This window comes from Megalopta genalis, chromosome 12, assembly GCF_051020955.1.
Source record: "Megalopta genalis isolate 19385.01 chromosome 12, iyMegGena1_principal, whole genome shotgun sequence".
NCBI classification, from domain to species: domain Eukaryota; kingdom Metazoa; phylum Arthropoda; class Insecta; order Hymenoptera; family Halictidae; genus Megalopta; species Megalopta genalis.
The window spans coordinates 2,676,035-2,698,533 of NC_135024.1; the positions used below are offsets into that span (position 1 = coordinate 2,676,035).

The following is a 22,499-nucleotide window of genomic DNA, read 5'->3' on the forward strand; positions in this document are numbered from 1 at the left end:
GCACCGGTCCCCATTGATGCGTCTGCATCTCCCGCGTTGTAGCATGTATGCAGGCTGTTCCACGTATAAATACACTTCTGGCAGCAGGAAAGTCTCAGTCGATCGCCGCTCGATACGACAGGCTGCCGGTGCGGTGGTTGAACCGATTCACGCAGTGTTCCCGGGCGAGATTTATGCGCGGGTCAAGATCGTCGAGAAACCGGTGCTAACAGATCCGAGGCATGAGAGGTAGATCGTTGCGGGGCTGCCTGCTGAAGCTGATCATACTGGTCCCGTTGACACTGGACAACATGGTCCCGACGTCGGCGAGGCTCGACTTCCGGGCCACCATGACCGAGTCCAACAAATTCCCCTGCAAGAAGCCGCAGCTCCGTTCGTACAATCTGAAGGACCTGATGCAAAGCATGCACAAAGACATCGGCGTGGTGATCGTGCAGCCTATCTACATCGTGGTGAAGCGTTGCGACGGCCACTCCGGATGCTGTTCGAGCAGCGACAGAATCTGCACGCCGGAGTCCTCGTCCGTCTATTACGAGGAGCTGCAGATCGACATCCGCACGGTGAAGGAGAAAGACTCGACGAAGAGGTGGATCACGGTGGAGCAGCACGGCAATTGCACCTGCAAATTCACCACGGTCGACGATCGCAAACAGATGGAATACCTGCAGCCGAAAGTGATCGTCGCCTGATGCCAGGGCGACGCGGGTCTTCGTCCCGACGAGAGCTGCGTTGAACGTGACTCGACGAATATTTGAACGAAGAAGACGAGACCGCGGACGCAACGTCGACCGGCACTGGGGCTCGAGATTGGATTAAAACGTGTTTCCCGGTTTCGTGGCGCACGGCGATCCGGCGTGCCGGCTTCTAGTTCAACGCGTGCATTTAGACTGCAACGCGCAAAGAAGATTGGCCGCGTGCCCAACAACGTGCAACGGCTGTCCCTTCCTGGCGCCAAGTGCCCGACGACCGGACACCTGTTTTGGAAGGAACCGCGCCGTCGCTTCCGATAGAACGTGCGACGACAAAAGTGCTGGGAACCGGCCGCTCGCAGAAGATCGAGTTTCACAGGACGCACGTTTTATTTACGACAGATCAATTGTACGATCCAACTAGTCATATTTATTGCTATTAGCCGTCGCGAAGTATGGAGTTGAAGAGGCGAGCTGACACGGGACCAAAAACGTATTCAGACGTTAGATGTAAGTCGCCCTTTTAGAGGAAAAAATCGTCTTTGTTCTGTCTCCCATTGTGATATTAATTTAATGATGTAACAATAACATCGTAGATGTGATATTATCGAGAAACCTAGGGAAAATCGTTGTGTGCACTACGAGTCTCAGTATTTAGGTATTGAAAATTAGCTCTCTTCGCGGTTCGAAGTATTCGAGAAGTATTGACATAGCTTGGAAACATTTTCAATCGAATAAGAGACTGATGTACGAGTCAGAGCTGACGAGAAGAAGGCGCCCTGTTAGCAACGCGGGTACGATTACGCCCCGGACGCATCTCGTCAACTCTGCGCTATACATTTAAAAATACATTTCTTGTATTCGTACGCGCCCCGATACCTCGTTATTTATTTTAATTTCGCGATCGAAATCGGATTTACGCTCAGACGTTTATAAACCATAGGTATTTATTTTGTATAGTATTTATTAATATTTATCACTGACACGTGGAAGTCATACTTAAGCATAATCACTTAAAAACTGGATAAACACTGTAAAACACTGAAATAAAATGTGCTTTAGAAGACAACTAATACACTCCTGACGCATCCTGAGAAATCGTTTTTTTTATTGTATCGATTAAGGAACCGACTAAAACTAGCCGGGTCGGGTTTAGTCTCGCGACGAAACCGCGTTCAGTTTCGTGTGCATCTGTACCGACGATATTTAGTCGAACGACAGGCTCAATAAAAAAAAATTACTTTCTACAAGTAAATAAATAGGATAACTTAAATGCTATGTAGTTCTCAATGAGTTGTGGGTATGTGTATGCGTGTATATATGTGTATGTGTGTTTACAAGTATTCTCATCAGCGAAGGAAACAAAAGAGAAGCCGATGAAAGGAATGTCTCTTTCAATTATCGAGATATAGTGTAAGAGAAAATGGCGTACCCGCCGCTGCTAATTTCCATAGTATAAAGTTCTTTTTTTACGGGTTCGTGTCGATCGATCTATCTGTACAACATAATTATCGTTAATTAATGCTAAATAAAAATATTCTCATTTGAAATGTTGTTATATTAACAGCCCACCAGTCAGCCCGTTACACCGTTCGAACGCGGAAACGGTGATCTTTCTTTTTCTTTTTTTCTCACGTGATCTCGTATACAAAGAATCATCACTCTTAGTCCTTAGAATCGCGCGTACGACGGATATTTGGAGCGCATCCGGCGTCCTCTCGTTCCACGTCCTCTTCCGGTCTCGTTGTTAGGCCCTCTCGCCGCGTGTCCTCCACGTACCACAGGTTGTCCTTCAGAAACATCGATGTCAAGATCACGTCATTTGGAATAATTACAAAGAGGACACCTCGTTGATTTTAATGACATTCATTGGTACAATAATCCATGCATAGGTACTGTTCTCCAAATTCATTGAAATCGATTAGGTGCTCAATTGTAAATAGTTACCATAGTTGGTAATTGCTTACCCCTGCCAGACTGACTTTCCCAAACGATAGGCGTAGGCCGACTACCCCGTGCTGCTCTGAATGGCGACCGAGATGATCTTCTGGCAGTAGCTGTTCTGGCAGCAGCAGCTGCGACCGCAGCTTGTCGCATCACCCTCTGCCGTGTGTTGCTAGATGGACTTGCCTCCGCCTCGCAACTCTCTTCCTCAACTTCGTCCTCCACTATGTCGCTACCGGGTTCCTCGGTGCCTTCGCCAGTGTCCACCGCATCATCCTCCCCAGACATCAGTGGACCAGCTTCCTCTGTACGCTTCTCACTGTCCGAGCTCATGCCTACACAAACAATCGATTCCATTACTCGGCACATGTTTCGTAGGTTTGAATTCAGTCTGTAATATAAACAGATGATATCGGTATACCAAGTATTTATAGACTTTGATCGTGTTTTTCGCGACTACCGCTAAACGAACTCGGAGTAATATTATTAGTTAGTGATCGCTACCTTCAGTCGGTGTCATAGATTCTGTGATTATTTCAGTTTGACTATGTTGCTGATCATCGACACCGACTACACGTATACTAGGTATCGCAGGTTCTTCGCTAGTATCACCAACAGTGGTACCTGTTACTGACGCAGGGGTCACCGAGACCATTGTTTCCGGCTCTTCGGATGGTCCACTGCTTGTCTGTGAACGGATAGGGGACCGGTTGAAAGAAGCGCCGTTGCACAAGAATACCATGACAATAATGAAATGAACGGTTTCATACCGAAGGTGGTAAATCAGCTGCCGGCGAAACTTGCAAGGGCGTTGTAGGTACGCTACGACCAGTACCACCGTCATCTAATTGTACCAGATCCATTCTACTGTCATCCATGCCCTCCTGGACCACTTGTGCCACGCTAGAACTCGATGAACCGAATATCGTTCGAGCTGCTGAACCAGAGGAGGTCGACATGGATGGAGTAGACGATGCAGTCGTAGGCGCGGATGAGTCACCGAAGGTGAAACGTCCCTGAGGAACTTGTGGCGAACTAACAGCTTCTCCGAATCCATCTCCACGACGTGGAACAAACAGAGTTGGAGTACTCGGTACTATACTGTCGTCGCCACCATCTTCGTATCCCTGTTGTGGCTAAAAAAGATAGATTCAGAAATATTTCCAAAGTCCGCATTGATTGTATTGTTTATTAAGAAGGTACAAACCAGAAGCAGATGTTGTTGTTGTTGCTGCCTAGGCATTGGTGCGATACCACGCGATGATCTCGTTGCAAATGATGTCGGTGGTTCCCCGGTTGGTCCAGCGCTGCTTATTGCTTCTGATTGTTGTTGTTGCTGGTTTGTGGGTACCGTGACTTGCGCCTGTCTGGGGACTTCTACACTCGTGGAATCTTCACCCATGATAATCTCAACTTCGTTATTGTCCCTTTCCACTTCGCCCTCAACCTCGTAAGGCATCTCCTCTTCTTCTTCCATCTCGTACGGGTCATTGTCAAATTCTTCCTCTTCTTGCGCTTGATGGTTGCCACCACCTTCGCCTTCGTCACAGTCCACTACAACTACACAGCCCTCCTCGACTTCTTCATCTTGATCCCGTTGGCTCGACGTTGGCACCTGGAAATCGAAACGACATTTCAATATTTACACTTTCATCATTTCTGCACTACGTTGTATAATATCTTTGCAATCCAATTTCACCTGGTACTCGACTTCTGAAGCGCTAGCACTGGCAGTGGACGCTATTTCTTGTCTGCTACGTTTGGTTTTGGGACTCAACGCCTGATCCTGTCTGCTGTGATCGATAGCCTCGATTCCAGATCCTGACGCTGTTGAATCCAGTGTTCTAGGACGCTTGTGACCTGTGGAAGCTTGAGACGTGCTCACCGACTGCGTGGAACTGCTAGCTACAGTCTGCTGTTGATCGCTAGCAGCAGGTTGTTGTTGCTGCTGTTGTTGCTCGACTCTTGGACTGACCAACGCTACAGTCTGCTGCTGTTGTTGTTGCTGCTGCTGCTGTTGACATTGCTGTTGCTGGACATTGAGGGTCTCAGCACTCTCTGGATCCTCTCTTTGCGTCGACTCTGCCGACTCGCTCAACTGAGGCTGTACAACCAGTTGACGCAAAGTGCTGGGAGTCGTCTGCGACGAGCTGCTAGTGCTAGCTGGTTGGAAATCCGGAAGACTACTAGTTGGAGAGCTAGTTTCAGTGGTGTGCACTACCTGCTGCTGCGACTGTTGCTGCTGATGAGGCGCTACCATTACTGGTGCGCTAGCAGTGGTGGGTAGAACCGCGGCAGTTCTAGATTGAACAACAACACTCATAGGACGGATACTTGCTAACGGAGTCTCAGCTCGAGCGGACATCGGTTTAATGTTAGCTGTAGGCGGTTCAGTGGTAGCACTAACACCACTGACTCCAGCCAACTGCCGTTGCAACTGGTTGACCCTTTGCACCAAAGTTTCCTTTTCTGCCTGAATGTCTGCTTTCTCGTGCTCTAGACGGGAGATTCTGCCCTCCATCTGAGATTTAAGAGCTACCAGCCGAGCATCGTGTTCAGTAGTGTCCGATTCCGTAGCACCTGTCTCCAGTTTTGCCTTCAAATCAAGCAATTCCTTCTCACAGATCTTCTTCGATTCTGTCAGCTGCATGATCTTCGTTCTAGCACCTTTCAGTACTTGCTTGGCACGCTCTTCCTTCTCCACGCTGGTTTTATTCATCGTATCTATTTCCTTTTTGAGCAAATCGGCTTCACTTTGCACAGACTCCATTTGCCGGGACAACTCGTCGATTTTTGTAGTCAACTCTATATTCGCTTGGCGTAATTCTGCTCGACCCTCTTCTCTCAATTGGTCCTCGCGTTCTTGAGATACCTGCGAGGTGTCTTCGGTACCAGAAGTACCAGCCGCCATTCGGGACTCTTCGGTTCTAGTCTTCTCTTCCTCCACCGTTTTCGCGAGATCCTCGTACTGGGTCTTGTATTTCTTTGCTATCTTTCGAATCTGTATCTCTTTGTTCTTGATGTCATTAAGAACCGCTTCTTTATCTCCAAGCTCCTTCTTCAATGTCGCCAGATCTTTAGTTTTGGAGGAAGAGTCAGCGAGGGCTTCGCTCAAGTCCTGGCCCAGCTTGCGGGCTTCCTCAGAGGTTTTTTGAATTTCTTCGCTCTGTGCTTGTACTTGTCTCTGGAGATGAAGCAATTGTTCTTCGAGCTTGGTCTTCTCGGTCTTCAGCTGAACTATCTCTTCAGCACGTTTGGCATGTGTTTCTCGCTCCGATGTAAGCAATTTGCTAAGATTCTCACGTTCGGTTTGCAATCTGCGCCAATCTTCTGGACTTGTCTTGTTAGCTCTCTCCACCAATGCGTTGGCTCTCTGTCTCCATCTAGTTGCTTCCGCTTTGAGGCTCGAGTTCTCTTGCGTCAACGCTTCAGTCTTCACTTGCAAATCTCTTGTCGAATCTCGAAGAGGACCTACTTCCTCAGAGAGCGCCGCAACCTTTGCAGTAAGTTCTATCATCTTTCCGCTCAAGTTATCCCTTTCCTCTCTCAAAATTCTGTTTGAATCCGTGATCGCATTCAAGGTTTCAACTTTTCGTAATAGCTCTGCATGTTTTGACGTGGTTACTACATCGATCTCGGATTTCTCCCTTTCCGAATTAAGAACCGCTTCCGTTTCTTTCAATCTCTTTTCTAGTACCTGTGAACAAATATGAACAAATATTTGCTGTTAAGTGTAAACTACAAGATTTCCTACAAATTATAATACTTACCTCCGCTTGAGATTTTATTCTCAGATTCTCCGCCCTAAGAACGTCGAACTTCGTTACAGCCAGATCTTTCTCGCGCCTCAGGTACTTCATTACTCTCAACAATTGCTCTGCAGATTTAGAATCGTCTTCTAATCCACTAAAGCTGCGGTTCATCGTTTCGAAACTGGTGTCAGGACTTTCTCGATCGCTGATCTTAGTTTGCTGACTATGCATAATCGCTGTTTTGTCGCTCAACTCTTGAATTTGATTGTGTAAAATAACATTTTGTGCATCCAAGTCATTTATCCGTTGCTGCATTTCGTGCATTTCGGCGTGCAATTTCTTTTCTCTTTCTTGACAAGCCGATCTCTCCAGTTCCAAAGCTTCTACGGCACTGTTTCTTTCTTGGGTGAGGGTTGTGATCTTCTGGTCCACTAACCGAGCTTCTTCTTTAATCTTAGCTAATGCCTAGAACAAAGAAGCATAGATTAGACTATCTTAGACTAAATTCAAATATTTTGCAGTATTTACCTGCAGATCTGACGAATGCAGAACCATTTCTCTAGCGTATTTTTCTTCAGCTTCTTTCGCAGTTGCCGAAGCAGATTGTAAATCACTTTTAACGATCTCTAATTCTCCTTTAACTTCATCTAATTCCTCAAGTTTCCTTTCTGCATCAGCTAATTTTTCTCTTAGTTCTGAATCGGTTTCTTGTCTACCGCTAGAAACTCTCGCTAATTCTTCCACTAGTTCCTGCACCCTCTTGTGAAGACCCATTATTTCTACGCGTGCATCCTTCAAAGCCTTTTCTAATTCTTCTTTAGATTTATTGTGTTGCGCGGTTAGCTCTCTTAACTGCGCCTCTGAACTCTCGGCTATGTCACAATACTGTTGGCTTTGCTGCCGTGCAGCTTTTAACTGTTCCGACAATGACTTCGCCTCCGCCTGCGTTGTCGCAAGTTGCATCTCAACTTCTTTTAATCTCTTCACGAGATTTTCGTCACCTGCAAGTTTAAGTAGCCACAGAATTTTATATAGAATCATCAACTAACTAATCGTACAAAGCAACCTCATATTTTACACGTACCAGTGAAAGGCTTTGATATAGCATGGGTAACAGCTTGTCTAAGTTTAGTGTTAAGCTCCTCGATGCGCTGTGTATTCTGAGTATCAGATTGGCGGGCTTGCTCCAACTCTGTTTTGATTTGCTGTGTTATATTTCGTTCCTCGGTTAATCTTTCTTGCGCCGTAGTAAGCTGTCTCTCCAAATGGCTGGACAATTCTCTGAATCTGTCCTGTTCTTCCTGTAACCGTCGTCGCAATGCTGCACACTCCCTGGTTGCATCATCCAGACGTTGTTCTGCACGCATATGACCCTCAGCTTGGACACGCTCTAAACTAGCTTTGATAGACTCGACATCTGCTCGCAACAAAGCCTGCGTTTGACGCTCTCGTTGAAATATTTCACGTTCCTTAAGCAGACGACCTTCCGAATCTCGTAGAAGTTGTCTCTCCTGTCGCAAGTTCTCTAGCTGCACTTCCGCTCGAGACAGCCGTGTTTGGGCTGACAAAGCTTCATCTTTCAGAATCATTAAGCTTTGTTCGTGTTTGCCTGTGAATAAAGATAATTTCAGAAATTGTACGACCATACACACATTTGCTTTAACAAGTACCAATAAATTCGTCCTACCGATTGTTACGTTGTAATTGGAACATTTTTCTTCAAGCACCTTTATTTGGGATTTGTAAGAAGAAACGTTCGCTTGTAGGAGATTAAATCTATCATTCGAAGAGTCCAATTGTGCTTTCAATCTACAACAGCGACCCGAACTTGCTTCAGCTTGCTTTCTAAGCCTCTCGACTTCTTCACCCAACATTTTTTCGTGAGCAGTTCTTTCTTTTCTATAAGTGTCGAATTCGTCTGTAACCTGTTTCAATTTAGATTCGCATTCTGTCAATTGCTTCTTCAATTCTTTTTCTACGTTAGCATCAGTAGAAGTAGCTTTGGATGACTCGTCGGCGGCTAGTTTCTCTTCGCCTTCTTCCTTGACTTCTTCTCCCGGTGTTTCGAGAGCCTCCTTCTTCTCCGATGTACCTGTCTGTTTCAAACATTGTTGATACATATTTTTGTACATGTCTCTTTGTCTTAGAAGACCCTCCAACATTTTCGTTTGTCTGTCTTGAGCAGCTTGCATGTCCTCCAACTGTTCTAAATATCTGTTATTGATTCGAAGGATTTATTTTAGTTCAAACAGTTGTAAAGATATGAACAATGTAAAATGAAACTACAAACCTGTCCAATTTCTCTTTCATTTCTCCAGAATTGATTTCGTCAGTTGCTCTTTCAATTTCTTCCTGTCTTGATGATAGAGTACGAACTATTGATAATAATTTCTGATTGTTTTCTTGCAATTCTTCGATGTCTTTAAAAGTGACAAGCTTTTTGCTAATGATCTCTGATGAAGCGAGATTTTCCATGTCCACAGTATTTGAGAATTCACTCGAATGCATGGTTATACCACTTCTGCTCTCTTGTACTTCTTTCAAGAGGAAGCACACCTGAAATATAGCAACAATTATTTATAATCTTATGCAAGTTCATAAAAGAATTCAATTGCAATTTTATAAAAGAATTCAGTTGCAATTTCATAAAAGAATTCAATTGCAATTTCTACGTACCTGACGAGCCAAATCCGATAATTCTGACTTTAACCTCTGATTTTCCTTAGTATGATGTTTAGCAATACGATTCGCTTCATCTGATGATTCTTGCAGCTTATGATTCTCCGCTAGAAGTTCGTCTAATCTAGATGTAAGTGTCGCGATGTTGGTCATAGCAGTTTCATAATCTTCGCGTTGTTGTTGCAAAATAGGCGCTTTCTCCTCTAGTTCGCGCAGAATAACATCCATCTGAGATTTTAAACGTTCATTCTCTTCGCGTTCCGATGTTAGTTCATTCGTTACTTCGACTAATTGTGTATATATTTGAGTAAGACTGAGACCTTTTCTCAACACGCGGCTGGCAATGGCCGCTGTTGGCGCGAGTTGCTCAACAGCTTGATCCAATCGTTCTGTAAAATAATAATTAAAATAGTAATTAAGGGAACAAATTATATTTATTTAAGCAACTAATTACCTTGCTTGATGTTCTTAAGCAACTCATTCGCATGTTCTAATTCTTTTGAAAGTTCCTCTATCTTTTGTTCCTTTTCTTCTAAATCTTCTTTGTGCTGTAACTGAAGCTGGTTGTGTGTTGTCTCAAGTCCACCATATTGATCAGTAGCGTGCTCTAATAATTCTTGTAGTTCTTTAACTGCATTACTAAATTCTTCGGCTTTAGCATTGGCTTCGTCGGCCATGCCTTTATAAAGATCTGCTAGTCTGGTTTGGGCGCTAATCTCTTCTCTATAAGAAGCATGCATAGAAATTTCTTGAGTACGTTGTTCCTCCAGTTTCTGAGCGAGTTCGTCGCAACGTCTTTGCAGAGATGTATAAGATTCCCGCAACTGTGATGCTGCTTCGTTGGCGATACGTAATTCTTCGTCGCGCTGTGCCAAACGAGTATCGGTTATAAGAGCTCGTGAAGATGATTCAGCTCTAGTTGCCTGCAATTCTGACATCCTCTTTGTCAATTCTTCCTCAAGTCCTGTCATTTGTTGTTGAATCAAAACTCTTTCTTGCTCTAGTCGTTTCTCCCTAAAAAATTTTATTTCATTCATTGTAAACAGCCAGTAAGATTGCATATCACATTCAAACAAGAGAAATCATACTTAAATTCAAGAGTCATTTCACGACTCCGAATCTCTTCTGTCTCGGCCAGAGCTTGGCATTTAGAAGCAACAGCATTCTGAAGTTGTGTACCCAGAGAAGATAATTCTGTATGCATTCTTTCAAGCTCTGTATCACGTCTTTCAACTTGCAATTGCAATGCATCTCTTTCATCCACAACTGTATCTCTATGTCTGCGCAGCTCTGAACTTTCTTTCTCTAATCTGTAACATTAGACATCAAACTAGATCTTTGTGGACAATCAAAGTATATATGAGCCCAACATAAACTACAAATGTAACAGACAGAAGCATATATACATCACCTAAACGACTAATAGAGATAAAAGATACAAGTATGTGTTTTAGATAAATAAGGGACATTATTAAATGAGTAGCTCTGAATCATATCATCCATAAAGGGCAAAAAATATAGCAATTGTTATATCATATATACATCTTTTACCTTTTAACAGAGTCCTGTAATTTTGATATTTCACTCTTGGATGTATCCAAATTGTTTTGTAATTCATAAGTATACTTCTCTGACAATGTCAATTTTTCCTTGCATTCCTCAAAATTTGACTTCTCTTCTGTTAAATTCTTTTGTAGTTTTTCTAAAGTTTGATCTAGAAATACACAATAAAATCAACCAAGCTACGTATGAACTTATTCTGAAACAAGCTACGCATTCAGATAAAAGAGAATATATTTGAAAAAGAATTCACTTCGTAATGTGAAAACAACTCTATCTAGACCAGATTGGTAATTAAAAACTGAGAAAATGCAATCTGAAATATTTTTTCGAACAATGAATAATTGGAAAATGTGCGCACGGTTAACGCAGATCAAAATAAGGCGCCTTCTACGCGTGAGAAGAGGTTATCTTCCCCATGTAAATAAACCGGGCGATCGTTACCGTAGCAAAAAATGTGGAATTCAATCAGGACTTACCAAAGTTCTTTTTATTGGTTTCGAAAACTGCCTTAGCTGTGATATAACGTTCAAATTTCTCGTTGAAGAACGTATTTAACTTTTTAACGCATCCTTCCGGGATTCGTGTCAACTCTTCGTCACTTAAAACCTCTTGCAACGCGTTGTGATCGTTCTCGTCCGTCTTTTCCATCTTTCTTTGTCGTAAGGTGTTTTGTTGATCGAGCAAACCTTTCTTTAATAATAAACTCGTTCTTCTAGATAAATTGTGTTCGATTGATGGCGCATTTGACGATACATTCAGAATCTATCTATCGCCTTCTTCTCTGTAAATCACTGTGGTCTTTATCGAACTGACGCGGACGCGGGTCACTGCAAACAGTAGAAACTACAATACACTAGTGCTTCACCATAGTAAGCCCATGCGGGGGCAACCGGCTTAGAATTATGTATGAAGCAGGTAGACACTGCTCTTCTCCTCTGATTGGTTGACGCTTCACAGCTAAGCAGTGCTGCCCTCACAGTTTCAGACAAAGAGAGGAAGTGGGGAGTGAGCAAGAGAGCACGACATCAGCACAACTCAAGCAAAACAAGTCACACCGACGACCAATGTAGTTTGTCTTACTTTAACATACTTGCGATCTCACTCTATTCGCGCATCCGTTTGCCTGGTGCTCCATCTGAAACACTCGACGCGATATTCGACTTGTACTTTTCACCCCGTAGGATTCTCTATCACACAGCCAGCGTATTTGCGATTGCTTGAAATGGCGACCATTTCAATTACAATTGTTAACATTTTTGAAAACCTGTTAGCTACATTTTAGATAACACTCGCTAGTTTACAAATCTACAAAATTTTGTTAATTCAGCTATCCCAATACTTGATAACTAGGGCGGCCAGCAATCAATATTTTACTCTACAAGAAAGAGTTTCGAAAGCAACGAATAATTTTACAATTTTATACGATTTTTAGTATTAAAAATTTGAAAAACAAAACTGAAACTTGCATTCATATCCTCTTAGAGAGACTACATATTTAATTAAATAATTATCTACAAAAAAGATTCTCAAACTCAGAAATTTAGAAAATTAGAGTTAAAAATTATTGAAGATTGGAGCAATTTACAAACAGTTCTAGAACGTCTAATAGAAATTTTGATCCGCAATCTACAACGAAAGTAGGAATGTAAGGAAATTACTGTGTTGTTTGTGGATCTGGGTTACATAAAAAATTGTATTTTATTCGGGCTTCGATAATTTTCACTTCTGGAGACAATAAGAACGTACTTTCCTGTTTGTATGAATTTGAGACCCTGGAAAGAGTCGTTATTAAATAATGCAGACTGTCAAACACAGGAGGTTGTAAACCGTCCGTCGCTAAGTCAGGTGCGCCAGGGGCCCAAGGTCGAAAAGGTCTAGCGTGTGCCAGGGCTCGGACAAAAATAATTTCCGCAGGTATCGAGTATCCTTTTATTGCTGGTCTACCTAGTAGACCTGGTAGTTATCTATTTTCTTTCCCGAAAATATTATTTCATAGCATACAAATTGATCGCAATAATGGTTCTGGACAACTGGCACATGCTAGGTTCTGGTTCATGGCATCAACTGGCACATGCTAGGCCTTTTTGACTTCGGGTCCCTGGCGTACCCGGCCTGCCAGGCCGAGCAGTTTACAACCTCCTTCTTGGGCCCGTTCACAATCCCAAATCTCGTGGTGGGATTTCGCTTGGGCATAAAAGTATAGCGCGAGATTCAAACTTTAGAATTACGGGCTTAGAGAAGTTCGACTTTACATCTTTTCCAATCGAACCACAAGCAAAACAACCTCCTGTACTCCACAGGTTCCCCTATTTAAAATCGTATAAAATTGCGAAATTATTCGTTGCTTTCGAAACTCCTTCTTGTAGAGTAAAATATTGATTGCTGGTCGTCCCAGTTATCAAGTACTGGGATAGCTGAATTAACGAAATTTTGTAAATTTATAAACTAGAGAGTGTTATCTAAAATGTAGTTTATGAGTTTACGAAAAATTTAATAATTGTAGAAATGGTCGCCGTTTCAAGACCTTCGCAAATACGCTGGCTGTGTGGTCGAGAATCCTACGGAGCAAAAAGTACAAGTCGAATATTACGCCGAATGTTTCAGGTAGAGTACCAGGCAAACGGATGCGCGAATAGAGTGAGATCGCGAGCATGGTAAAGTTGTTTTTAACCCTTTCGTTACGGGTGCCGACTATAGTCAGCGGCCGCGAGACGACCTGTGTGTACGGGTGCCGACTATAATCGGCGTTCGCGCGACGATCTGTGTATCGGGTGCTGACTATAATCGATGTGTATGCGACCACCTGTGCAGACTCTCGCCAGCTGATATTCATACAATATACTATTTTCATGTTTTTCATATAATATGATGAAACAGTTGTGATGTAGCTCTTAAAAAAGTGTACATACAAGACAATCGTAAAGTGGGGTCTTTCTTAAAACAAAAACGTATTAAAAAATTGTACAAGTCAATTCCTAAGCGTTTATTAGATGTTGTACAACAAAAAGGTGATCTCACTAAATATTAATATAGCGTTCAATAAAATATTTTTTTAAAACAATTGCTTCTTCTTAGTAATGTCCTATCATTTTGTCCGATTAAAATGAGCACATTTTTACATTATTTTCTTTAACTCTTTTCGTGCATGAGATACAAGCTCAAGGTTTATTATGCTTATCTCTAAGAACATATCTAATACATAAGGTATGTAAAATGTACGTATATTTTATTATATTATGCGAAACATTCAAAAATGGCAAACGTCCTATCATTTTGTTCGGCACTTAAGTTTGAACATCGAAGACTACCGACGTACAAAGTGCATACTTCGTGGCGCGGTGCACCGTTCAGTGACGTCACTCCAGCGGAGCGGGCTGCCGTAAGGGAAGGGTTAAACATGTTTTGCTTGTGATTGTGCTGATCTCGTGCTCTCTTGCTCACTCGCCACTTCCTCTGTTCGTCTAAAGGTATAAGAGCAGCACTGCTCAGCTATGAATCGTCAACTAATCAGAGAAAAGCAGTTTTTCCCGACTATAGTTTTCTTCTAATCAAAATATAGTTCCACTCTTTATCAAATACCTGATATCTTTGTCTTTCCTTTTTCTTAAAACTAATGTATATGTACTTTGTATTTATATTTAATAAATTCCTGCTTTTTTCCTTTAATACGATTTTTAAACAATGTATCCTTTATGCCGCACAGGTATATATCTTTGTTTTTACATAAATCGTATTTTTAATAAAACTATTGTATTGTAGGTAATAAACGTGGCAATGAACACTTTACATACAACACAGTACATATATTGAACACATGTACGTATTTATTACATGATATACGTAACTGTAATAATTATTTTACGTAAATAATACGTGCTCTATTTACCATGTACAGATTTGTTATAAATTGGAATGAAGTCAATTCGTGCGATCAAGATGTTCTCATCGAAAATAAATTCATTCCTGAAATCGAGTTCTCTTATAGGTTATGTGGACAATTCCTTTCATTACATGAAATATACGAATTATGCATGTTATTTGAATGTAAGTACTACACGTTACTCGTTACGCATTAACAAATTGATAGAAATAATGAATTAGAAGAAACTAGAAGAACTTTTTTACATCAGTCTAGATCAAACAGAAACTTTTGTTCATCAACAACTCGCAAAGATACTAATGTATTTGGAGATCTTGCGTACGAAAAATATGAAAGAGTCAAAATGGATGAAGCAGAAGCAAAAGAAGAGAAATTTATGGAAAGTGATGCACAAGTTCCAAAGTGGAAAAAATATAGTCATGGACAATACTGTAACCTTATCAAATCTCATATAGCTGATGGAAATTTGAATTTAGCATTAACTGTACTGGATTTAGCTAAAGAGAATCGTGATAAACTTAGTGTACACATGTATAATCTATTAATATATGGGTTTGCTCAGCAAGGATTTGTGGATATGTGCTTTAAACTTTACAACAAATTAAAGAAAGATGGTCTAATACCTTCTCAAGCAGTATATAATAACTTAATTAATGCTTGTGCTTTGACGAATAATACAGATAAAGCAATCTGGTACCTACAAAACTTACGAGAGCATTTTTACCAAAAGAATGTTCCTTTAAATACAACACATTATGCAACTCTTGTAAAAGCTTATGCTTGGCATAAACAAGTTAATACTGCCTTTGAAATAGCAGATGAAGCAAAAGACAGAAGATTGGTCTCAGAAGATCTATATGTTGCTTTATTTCATGCTGCAATTAGTGATAAACAAGAAGGATTAAAATATGCTTTAGCTCTGTGGCATAAAATGAGAAAACATGGCATGAAGCCAACTGTAATTCATTACAATCTACTCTTCAGAGCAATCAGAGATACAAAGTTTGGTAAACTGAAAGCAAATGATTTTATAACACCTGCTACACCTAGTTCTCAAATTGTATTTGAATCTGCAGGAAGACCAGACTTATTAGCATCTCCACCAGTATTAAGTCGTCCACTTCTTTCTTTTGTTGAAGATGATAAAAATAAAAGTGAAAACCTTATTAAACAGGATATTGAATCACTAATATCTGAAAATTTGGATCAAATATTGATATCTAATAAACTAATTTTATTTGGTGGAGCAGAGAAATTGTTAGAAAGAATGAAAGACGACAATGTAACTCCTAATACGAAGACATTGACTATTCTCATGGAACTGCTACCAAATTCTCTTGAAGCAGAAAACCAATTTTTGAAATATATTAATAAATATGACATGGAAGTAGATATAAGTTTCTTTAATATGCTTATGAAAAAAAGATGTTTTAGAAAACAATATATGGCAGCAAAAGTAAGTTTTTAGTTAATAGAATTCATTCAATTAGAACATTTATTGAATTATTTCTTATCTATAATTTGTATTTCAGGATATTCTCAATGAAGTCCAGAGATATAATCTAGAACCAAACATTATGACATTTGGAGTATTAGCCTTAGCATGCCCAAAACTTGAACATGGCATAGAGCTTTTAGAACAAATGAGTATTCTTGGTTTACAACCAAATGTTATAGTAGTGGGGACGCTAATTCGCTCAGCATGTTACGGGAAGGACTTCGAATATATTAAATTTATGCTGAATTATGTTTTAGAAAACGATGTAAAACTATCCCACAATATATTTAAAATCTTAGAAAATTTTGAACAATTTGTATTGGAAGAATTAAAAGATACGGTACTTAAATCATTTTTACTGGCAAAAATTATATTATTTTCTATTAAATTATGTCTCATTATTTATTGGTATTTCAGAACCGATACCACCGTCACTATGTACGCGAACTGGGAAAAAACTATAACGGTTACAAGTTATTTTATGACGAGTGGAAAGAAACAATGCAAAAGAAAAATAATGGTTAAAATGTCGGAAACAAAGATTAGGACATAATTGTAAGGATATTTCTAAGACGTTTTGTTCTAGGTCACATACAAATAGTTGTACTATCGTGAAAAGATTTTTAATAAAAACTTAGTGGACAATATATTAAATCTATTGTTACAAAATTGTTCATCTTGTTGTAATTTGCAAATCATGGACTGAGTGTTGCTGAATTCAACGTAGGTAAGGTGGTCGAGTTTCTTGAGCCCACGGTCTGCTTCTTGTTCCTGCATTTATTGTTCGTGAAGGGCAAGTACCGCGAATGCTCAGTTTGTTATACCCTGTGGGTCCTGTTGGTTGTGCACCACAGGTCTCCAATGCTACAAAATCGTCGACATGAAGAGATGGTGGTCGTGACGTGTTTGGTGGTCTAGATCGGAATGGATCTGCACCTCTACCTACACCGCCTACTACTGGACCACCTCTCAAGGAATTGGAAAACTGTGTTCTACCCCGCATAGGTGTAACTGTAAATGAATAAGGAAATAAGAAACAAAATATATATAAATGTACAGAGCATCCATAAAACTTAGCTTACCAAATGGTTGTTTCACTTTTGAAACAGGAGACGTCGATTGCTTCTGTATATCCCTAGTTTCTTGATCATCGTTTTGAGACTTTGATTGCAGTGGTTGAGTAGCATCATCAGGCGGTGCCTTAGAGCACAGGTTTTGGGCTTCTGCCAATAAATTAAAATCAGCTGGAAGCAGTTCGCTAGCAAGAGTTAAAAGATCTATTGTATTCTCAGTTGCTACTTGAGTCGGGGACATGAATGTATATTTCTTTGGTCGTCTCGACACGGGATCCGATGTCCGCAGACATCGCTGAGAAAATTGATTTAATAAAGCTTCCGGAGTTGGTAATAACGGTTCTAACATTTCCGGAATCGGTTCCTTCTCTTCCTTGTCTTCGGCGGACTTCAAAATCTCTACTAACTCCTGCGCTCTCTTAATCTTTTCTAAGGGATGATCATTCTTGTCCCACGATATTAATGATGCCAGTTGCTGCACACGTAGATGCAACGATCTGCGTTGTGATTCCGATGCAATTAAATTCTCTAAGAACGTTATAGTTAAATCTATGACCTGTTGATCTTCAGGTTCTTCTAACGTAGAGACATGTTCTAGTAACGACCGTAACGCGTCAGGATTATTTTCTAAACAGCTCTTTACATGGTATAGTCCATAATTGTGGCTACTAAGAGATACAAGTATTCGAAGCGTACTTTGGAGCACCTCGGACTCAAACTTTGTACTAGTCGCTAGAATGTCAATGAGGGCTGCCAAAATTGATAGAAGTGGCTCCTTACTTGGTACCGAGTGTGTCAGACCCTTTTCAAAAGCCTCATTGGTATCCTCCTGCATCAGACTCAATGTACAATCACACAATGTTTCAAAAATATCAAGTATTTCATATTGTGTCCTAATGTCGCTTGTGCTTTTCAGTGCATTGCACATCATCTCAATAACCGGCGGATATTTTTGATCAGACTTGACCTGTGCTCGAGATGCTGGACTAGTTAAAGTCAGCAGTGTTGCCTTCATAGGTGCGTGTCTAGCAAGCTCACTGAGCAATGCAAGAATCAAAACATTGTTTTCTAAAGGAGCTGCAGCTATTATACCATCCAGTAAGCATCTACCAACAAGTAACGCCGTGGGTGCTGCTAAATCGCTCAATTGCATACATACTTTTGAGAGAAGGATTAATAGATCCTTGTTCCAGCTGGCACATAGCAGTCTTAAAGTTTCGGTTAAGTTGTTAGCTTGAGCCTGTAGATGAGCAGACCACAATTTTCTAAAGCCTAACAATCTAGTAGCGTCTTCGGTTATAGTTTCTTTCAAAGTTAAAACGGGTGGTAAAAGTCTTGTCAAAAGTTTCAAGCCAGGTATAAAATTACAAGGGCTGAGAGAAACCATTTTTAAAACTTCGCCCAGCATTTGTGTCCACAGAGACTTTGCTACATTTCCTGATCCATCTGAATCTACGGCTTGTGTGAATACTAACAGAGTTCCCACTATTTCCTCGGATAAAGTCTGTACGATTCTAACAGGAGGAATAGCTTCGACTAGTGAATAAACACCGAGAAGCGGTACCACAGCTGTTAGATCTTTAAAATCTGTTGCCATACATTTTACAAGACGTTCCAACAATGCTCTTGTCAATTTCACGCAAGGCAGAAGCAGTGCAACCAAAGCCAAGCCTCTTCGTCCCGTTAGAGCTGCACGATGCAAGAATGGCTGTTCATAGAACTCGGAAATGTTTGCCATCACTGCAATGAGAGCTGTTAAACCATCGGCAGCAAACAACTGAGTTAACGCATTTCTGTACTTCAACTCGATATAAGGTTCTAATGGATCCACATCATTATTAAATGGGAAAACAAGATAGTACAGGATTCTGCATGCTGTAATTAACTGTCCTGGAAGAGATGCCGCCTTATCTGCGTTCTTTCTAATACAAGACACAAGTGGAAAAACGTCTCCATAATTCCAATGACTAGGTTGTGCAGCTGTAGTTATGTAGGAAGTAACATCCTTCAAAACTGCTTGGGCTCGTGATTTTTCCAAGATTACAGCAGCACGGTTCTGAAACACCTCTATTCGGTCAGAGTACCTAATCGTTGCTGATATGATCTCCGCAGAAAATTCACAGAGATTTGGATCAGAAACATAGGGTATTAAAATATCGATAAACTCTCCTATAGGAAGAACTGTTATTATGGCTTGCAAACCTTCTGGAAACGTCAGAAAAGAGTGAAGCTTTTTCAGGGCCAACCAATCTGAAGGCTGATGTTTTAAGCGTAATAAACATTGTACAACTTGAAGACGCCAGGCTAGAACGGATCCTGCACCAGACAAATCGCATTTCAATGCTTTTAGAATTAATTTTGTGACTTCCGGTTCTTTCAGCAAATACAGTAAACCCTCCTTCGTGTCAGAAAGACGTAACAGAAAATGTCGAGTAGTTTTGATTAAGTTCAAGTCCGATTTTGGGGAAGTAAGTGCCACGAGAACGCGATACAAGAACTTGTGATGCTCAAAGTATGCTATCAGATGGCAACGTGGATTTCGGTTTTGTTCTCGCTCGAATTCCATCTGTGCTCCAGCTGGAAGCTGGCGTTTTGGCTGGGCCATTAACGTGGGTGCGCATACATAAGTGTTTGTCAGTTCAGTTACGGCTAGTTCATCAAGTTCCTTTATCTCCTCAAGAAATTCGTAAGTGTGTACCTTTCGGAGCATCGAACTCAATGCGTACTTCAACCTCGCCAACTTGGCCGTATCCAACATCATTACGGCATTCTTGTACAAATTGCTTTTCGACTTAAGAAATTCTTGAACGATCACAGGGCTTATCAATGCAGCATCCAGAGTACGTAAAGCAGAGAGCTTTACAGGAAGAGCCACATTTTCACGCATACATAATGCTAATAGTTTGTAAGGGGCGTCTACTTTCAATAGTATATCCGGGCCTTGAGGAAGCTTGCATAAAGCTTCTGCTAATCGTACACCAACCTTCACGTGTCGAACTTTGTAAGCTGGCTGAGGCTGAGCACGTGCAAGATCCATGTCTAAGCCTGCACTCACAATGTTTGTTAAGTCATTAAAATCAGTACTGTTCAAATGAAATGGGCTGAGTATCACACACAAGGATTCACAGTTATGAACAAACGTCTCTTTTTCTTGTCCGGATGCGTTGTTGAAATGTAAAACTGACTTTGATAAGGATTGAAATATTTCGTGTATTTTGTCCAACATTTCCGGGTTGACTGAATACTCTTCGGCGATGTTCGCTAATTTCTCTAGCTCCAGTAGATCCGGCGGAGTCAAACTATAAATATCGTCTAACTGAATGTTTTCGCATTCGTATTCTGCAGCTGGAGGCATATCATCTGCCATTATATCTTCATCGGACAATATGGGTTCAAACGGTTCTCCTGTTTCTTGTTCGCCTGCATCTTGCTCTCCTTCTTCTTCTTCTGCTGATATGGATTCTGGGCTTAAAGATACTAAAGATTCTGAGGGCGGTGAGGAAGGACGTTTCGTTGGTTTTAGAGCACCATTTCCACTATCTTCTTCCCAATGTGCAACATCTATCTTTCCAGTATCTGATGCTGAATTTCTGGACGATTCTACAGTTTGTATTGGTTGTATAGGAGGTGGCGGAGTAGCTGCTACACATGTTTCCTATAAATCCCGAATAAATGTTATAGAAACATATGCAAGAGATTCAATTGCAAATTGGATAAATTATATAAAGATGCAGCTCCACTTTTTACCCATTTTTTGTTACAGATCCTATTTCATTAATTTAATTTATAATTGCTCTTTCTTAGTTTATTGAATTACCAAATAGTGGAGTTGCCTCACGTTAGCAGGCACATTTCTACTTACACTCGAATTTGTCTGCGTTTGATTCTCATAATACCAATCAGATTGCTGTTCTGATATTTGAACAGTATTTTCTACTGTTTCCTCTAATCCACTCGCACAAGCTGCAGAACCAGCAGCCGAGCTGATAACTTCTTGTGGATTGTTTAAAGATTTTGTCAGTGTTCCGTACACAGCTAAAGTGATAGTGGTATACCATCCCCTCAATACCAATCCATCTGTTGGTATTTGCTTTCTTTCACATTCCAGCTGAATATGAATATTTTGTTTGTACTCTAATTCTCCTAGAGACTCGAAAGTAGAAGCTCCAGGTTTACTTAGATCATTCACAAAAAATTCAATTTCAAATTGTGATGGATTAGTAGCCCTGCAAATAATTAATAATTATTGGTTACCTTTAATCTACGATAGTGTTTTAGGAATGTGAATCTGATTTACCCCAAACGAACACCTCCAGGAAAATCTGCTTGTACTCTAGCACCCAGAGGAATAATCCTAACTTCGCTAATATATACAGGTTTGGGGAACTGGACTAAATCTAAATTGAGTTCCTGAAAGGAATAACAAAATATTTGATAGCATTCACACAAGGGCAATTAAAAGACAATTTTGTACTCACCTCAGAAATATCATGCGAAAATGTGTCAAAGAATAGCAATTCTATATTATCCATGTCTTATTTGGGTCAGTATATAAGAGCACATTGGAGTTGCATCTTCTTTAAAACTATAACAGTATCATTAACTTGATTGATTAATCTCATGTGCTAAATATTTGTACATATTGATGTTTTACAAGTGCATGAAAAATATGTCATTACATTTATGTTATTTTAGAATTTGGTCTGTTTATAAAATTTAAATAATCAAACCGTACGATGGTAAAGTAAAAAGAAAATATCAAAACGATTCTACTTCCATATAATAATCTATACACTTCCTTGTATTTATTTTTTAATACCTTAGTCTACATCAACATTCGAAATAATAGTTCACTTTACTACTATCACCTACTATGACAATTTGAGATTTGTAGTTAGCAGCACAGTTAACATTAGCAGTACAAACAGTAACAAAAGTTTTTCTTTAGACTAAAACATTCGATAAACGACATCTTTAAAGATTTATTCAATAACGTTAGCTGACATCTTACGGGTTTTTGTAACTAACAGTACGGTTGCCTATCTTATCAATGAAAAACAACATGGATTCTGCATGCTGACGCCATCTATTCTAAATTATTGAACCCTCAGCAATATTTTCTGAAGATAATTTTGACAAACATTTTGTCCGGTTTGAGATGAAAGAAACCTGTATTATTCTCTATGTGTTTAACAATAAATGAATTTTTCTAAAATGGTTTAGGTACAATGAAGTTCAGTGAAATATTCCTAAAATGCTACTTGTTTTCGCGCTATTTTTCATAAAATTAATTTTCCTTTTAAAAGTTTAGTTTGTGCCTGAATAAACTATTCTTGAACAGCCATAACCAACAATTTTTATAGCAATTTGCAATATGGGATTGATGCCTAGAATCACTGAAATCATTTTGAGACCAAACAT

General features: G+C 40.3%; 3 protein-coding genes across 6 annotated transcripts; 1 reads left to right on the plus strand and 2 right to left on the minus strand.

Moving 5' to 3' along the window:
• Positions 1-1,635: 1,635 nt before the first annotated feature.
• Mgtor (nuclear basket protein megator) lies at positions 1,636-11,537 on the minus strand. Of its 2 annotated transcripts, none has more exons than XM_033484691.2 (16): positions 11,104-11,537; positions 10,616-10,778; positions 10,153-10,374; positions 9,519-10,078; positions 9,062-9,453; positions 8,676-8,941; positions 8,073-8,599; positions 7,470-7,994; positions 6,914-7,386; positions 6,404-6,850; positions 4,333-6,330; positions 3,841-4,248; positions 3,404-3,769; positions 3,258-3,321; positions 2,657-2,968; positions 1,636-2,479 (listed from the first exon to the last, which is right to left on the minus strand). In XM_033484691.2, the coding sequence occupies exons 1-16, from the start codon at positions 11,273-11,275 to the stop codon at positions 2,361-2,363; spliced, it is 7,014 nt and encodes a 2,337-aa protein (XP_033340582.1). In that variant the 5' UTR covers positions 11,276-11,537; the 3' UTR covers positions 1,636-2,360. The 2 variants fall into 2 exon arrangements, with proteins under 2 accessions (XP_033340582.1, XP_033340581.1); XM_033484690.2 differs by having other exon boundaries at positions 3,138-3,321; positions 11,104-11,536.
• Positions 11,538-13,947: 2,410 nt separating this feature from the next.
• LOC117229030 (pentatricopeptide repeat-containing protein 1, mitochondrial) lies at positions 13,948-16,659 on the plus strand. Its single transcript, XM_033485180.2, has 6 exons — positions 13,948-14,094; positions 14,387-14,443; positions 14,523-14,671; positions 14,758-15,963; positions 16,040-16,345; positions 16,423-16,659. Exons 3-6 carry the CDS (start codon positions 14,540-14,542, stop codon positions 16,528-16,530), a joined length of 1,752 nt encoding a protein of 583 aa, XP_033341071.2. The 5' UTR covers positions 13,948-14,094; positions 14,387-14,443; positions 14,523-14,539; the 3' UTR covers positions 16,531-16,659.
• Positions 16,613-22,107, minus strand: vir (VIR_N domain-containing protein). 3 transcript variants are annotated; one of them, XM_033485178.2, is made up of 6 exons: positions 21,951-22,107; positions 21,557-21,663; positions 21,376-21,488; positions 20,941-21,304; positions 17,088-20,733; positions 16,613-17,016 (listed from the first exon to the last, which is right to left on the minus strand). In XM_033485178.2, the coding sequence occupies exons 2-6, from the start codon at positions 21,608-21,610 to the stop codon at positions 16,724-16,726; spliced, it is 4,470 nt and encodes a 1,489-aa protein (XP_033341069.1). In that variant the 5' UTR covers positions 21,611-21,663; positions 21,951-22,107; the 3' UTR covers positions 16,613-16,723. The 3 variants fall into 3 exon arrangements, with proteins under 3 accessions (XP_033341069.1, XP_033341068.1, XP_076381677.1); XM_033485177.2 differs by having other exon boundaries at positions 21,898-22,103; XM_076525562.1 differs by having other exon boundaries at positions 21,758-22,103.
• Between the last annotated feature and the right edge of the window lie 392 nt (positions 22,108-22,499).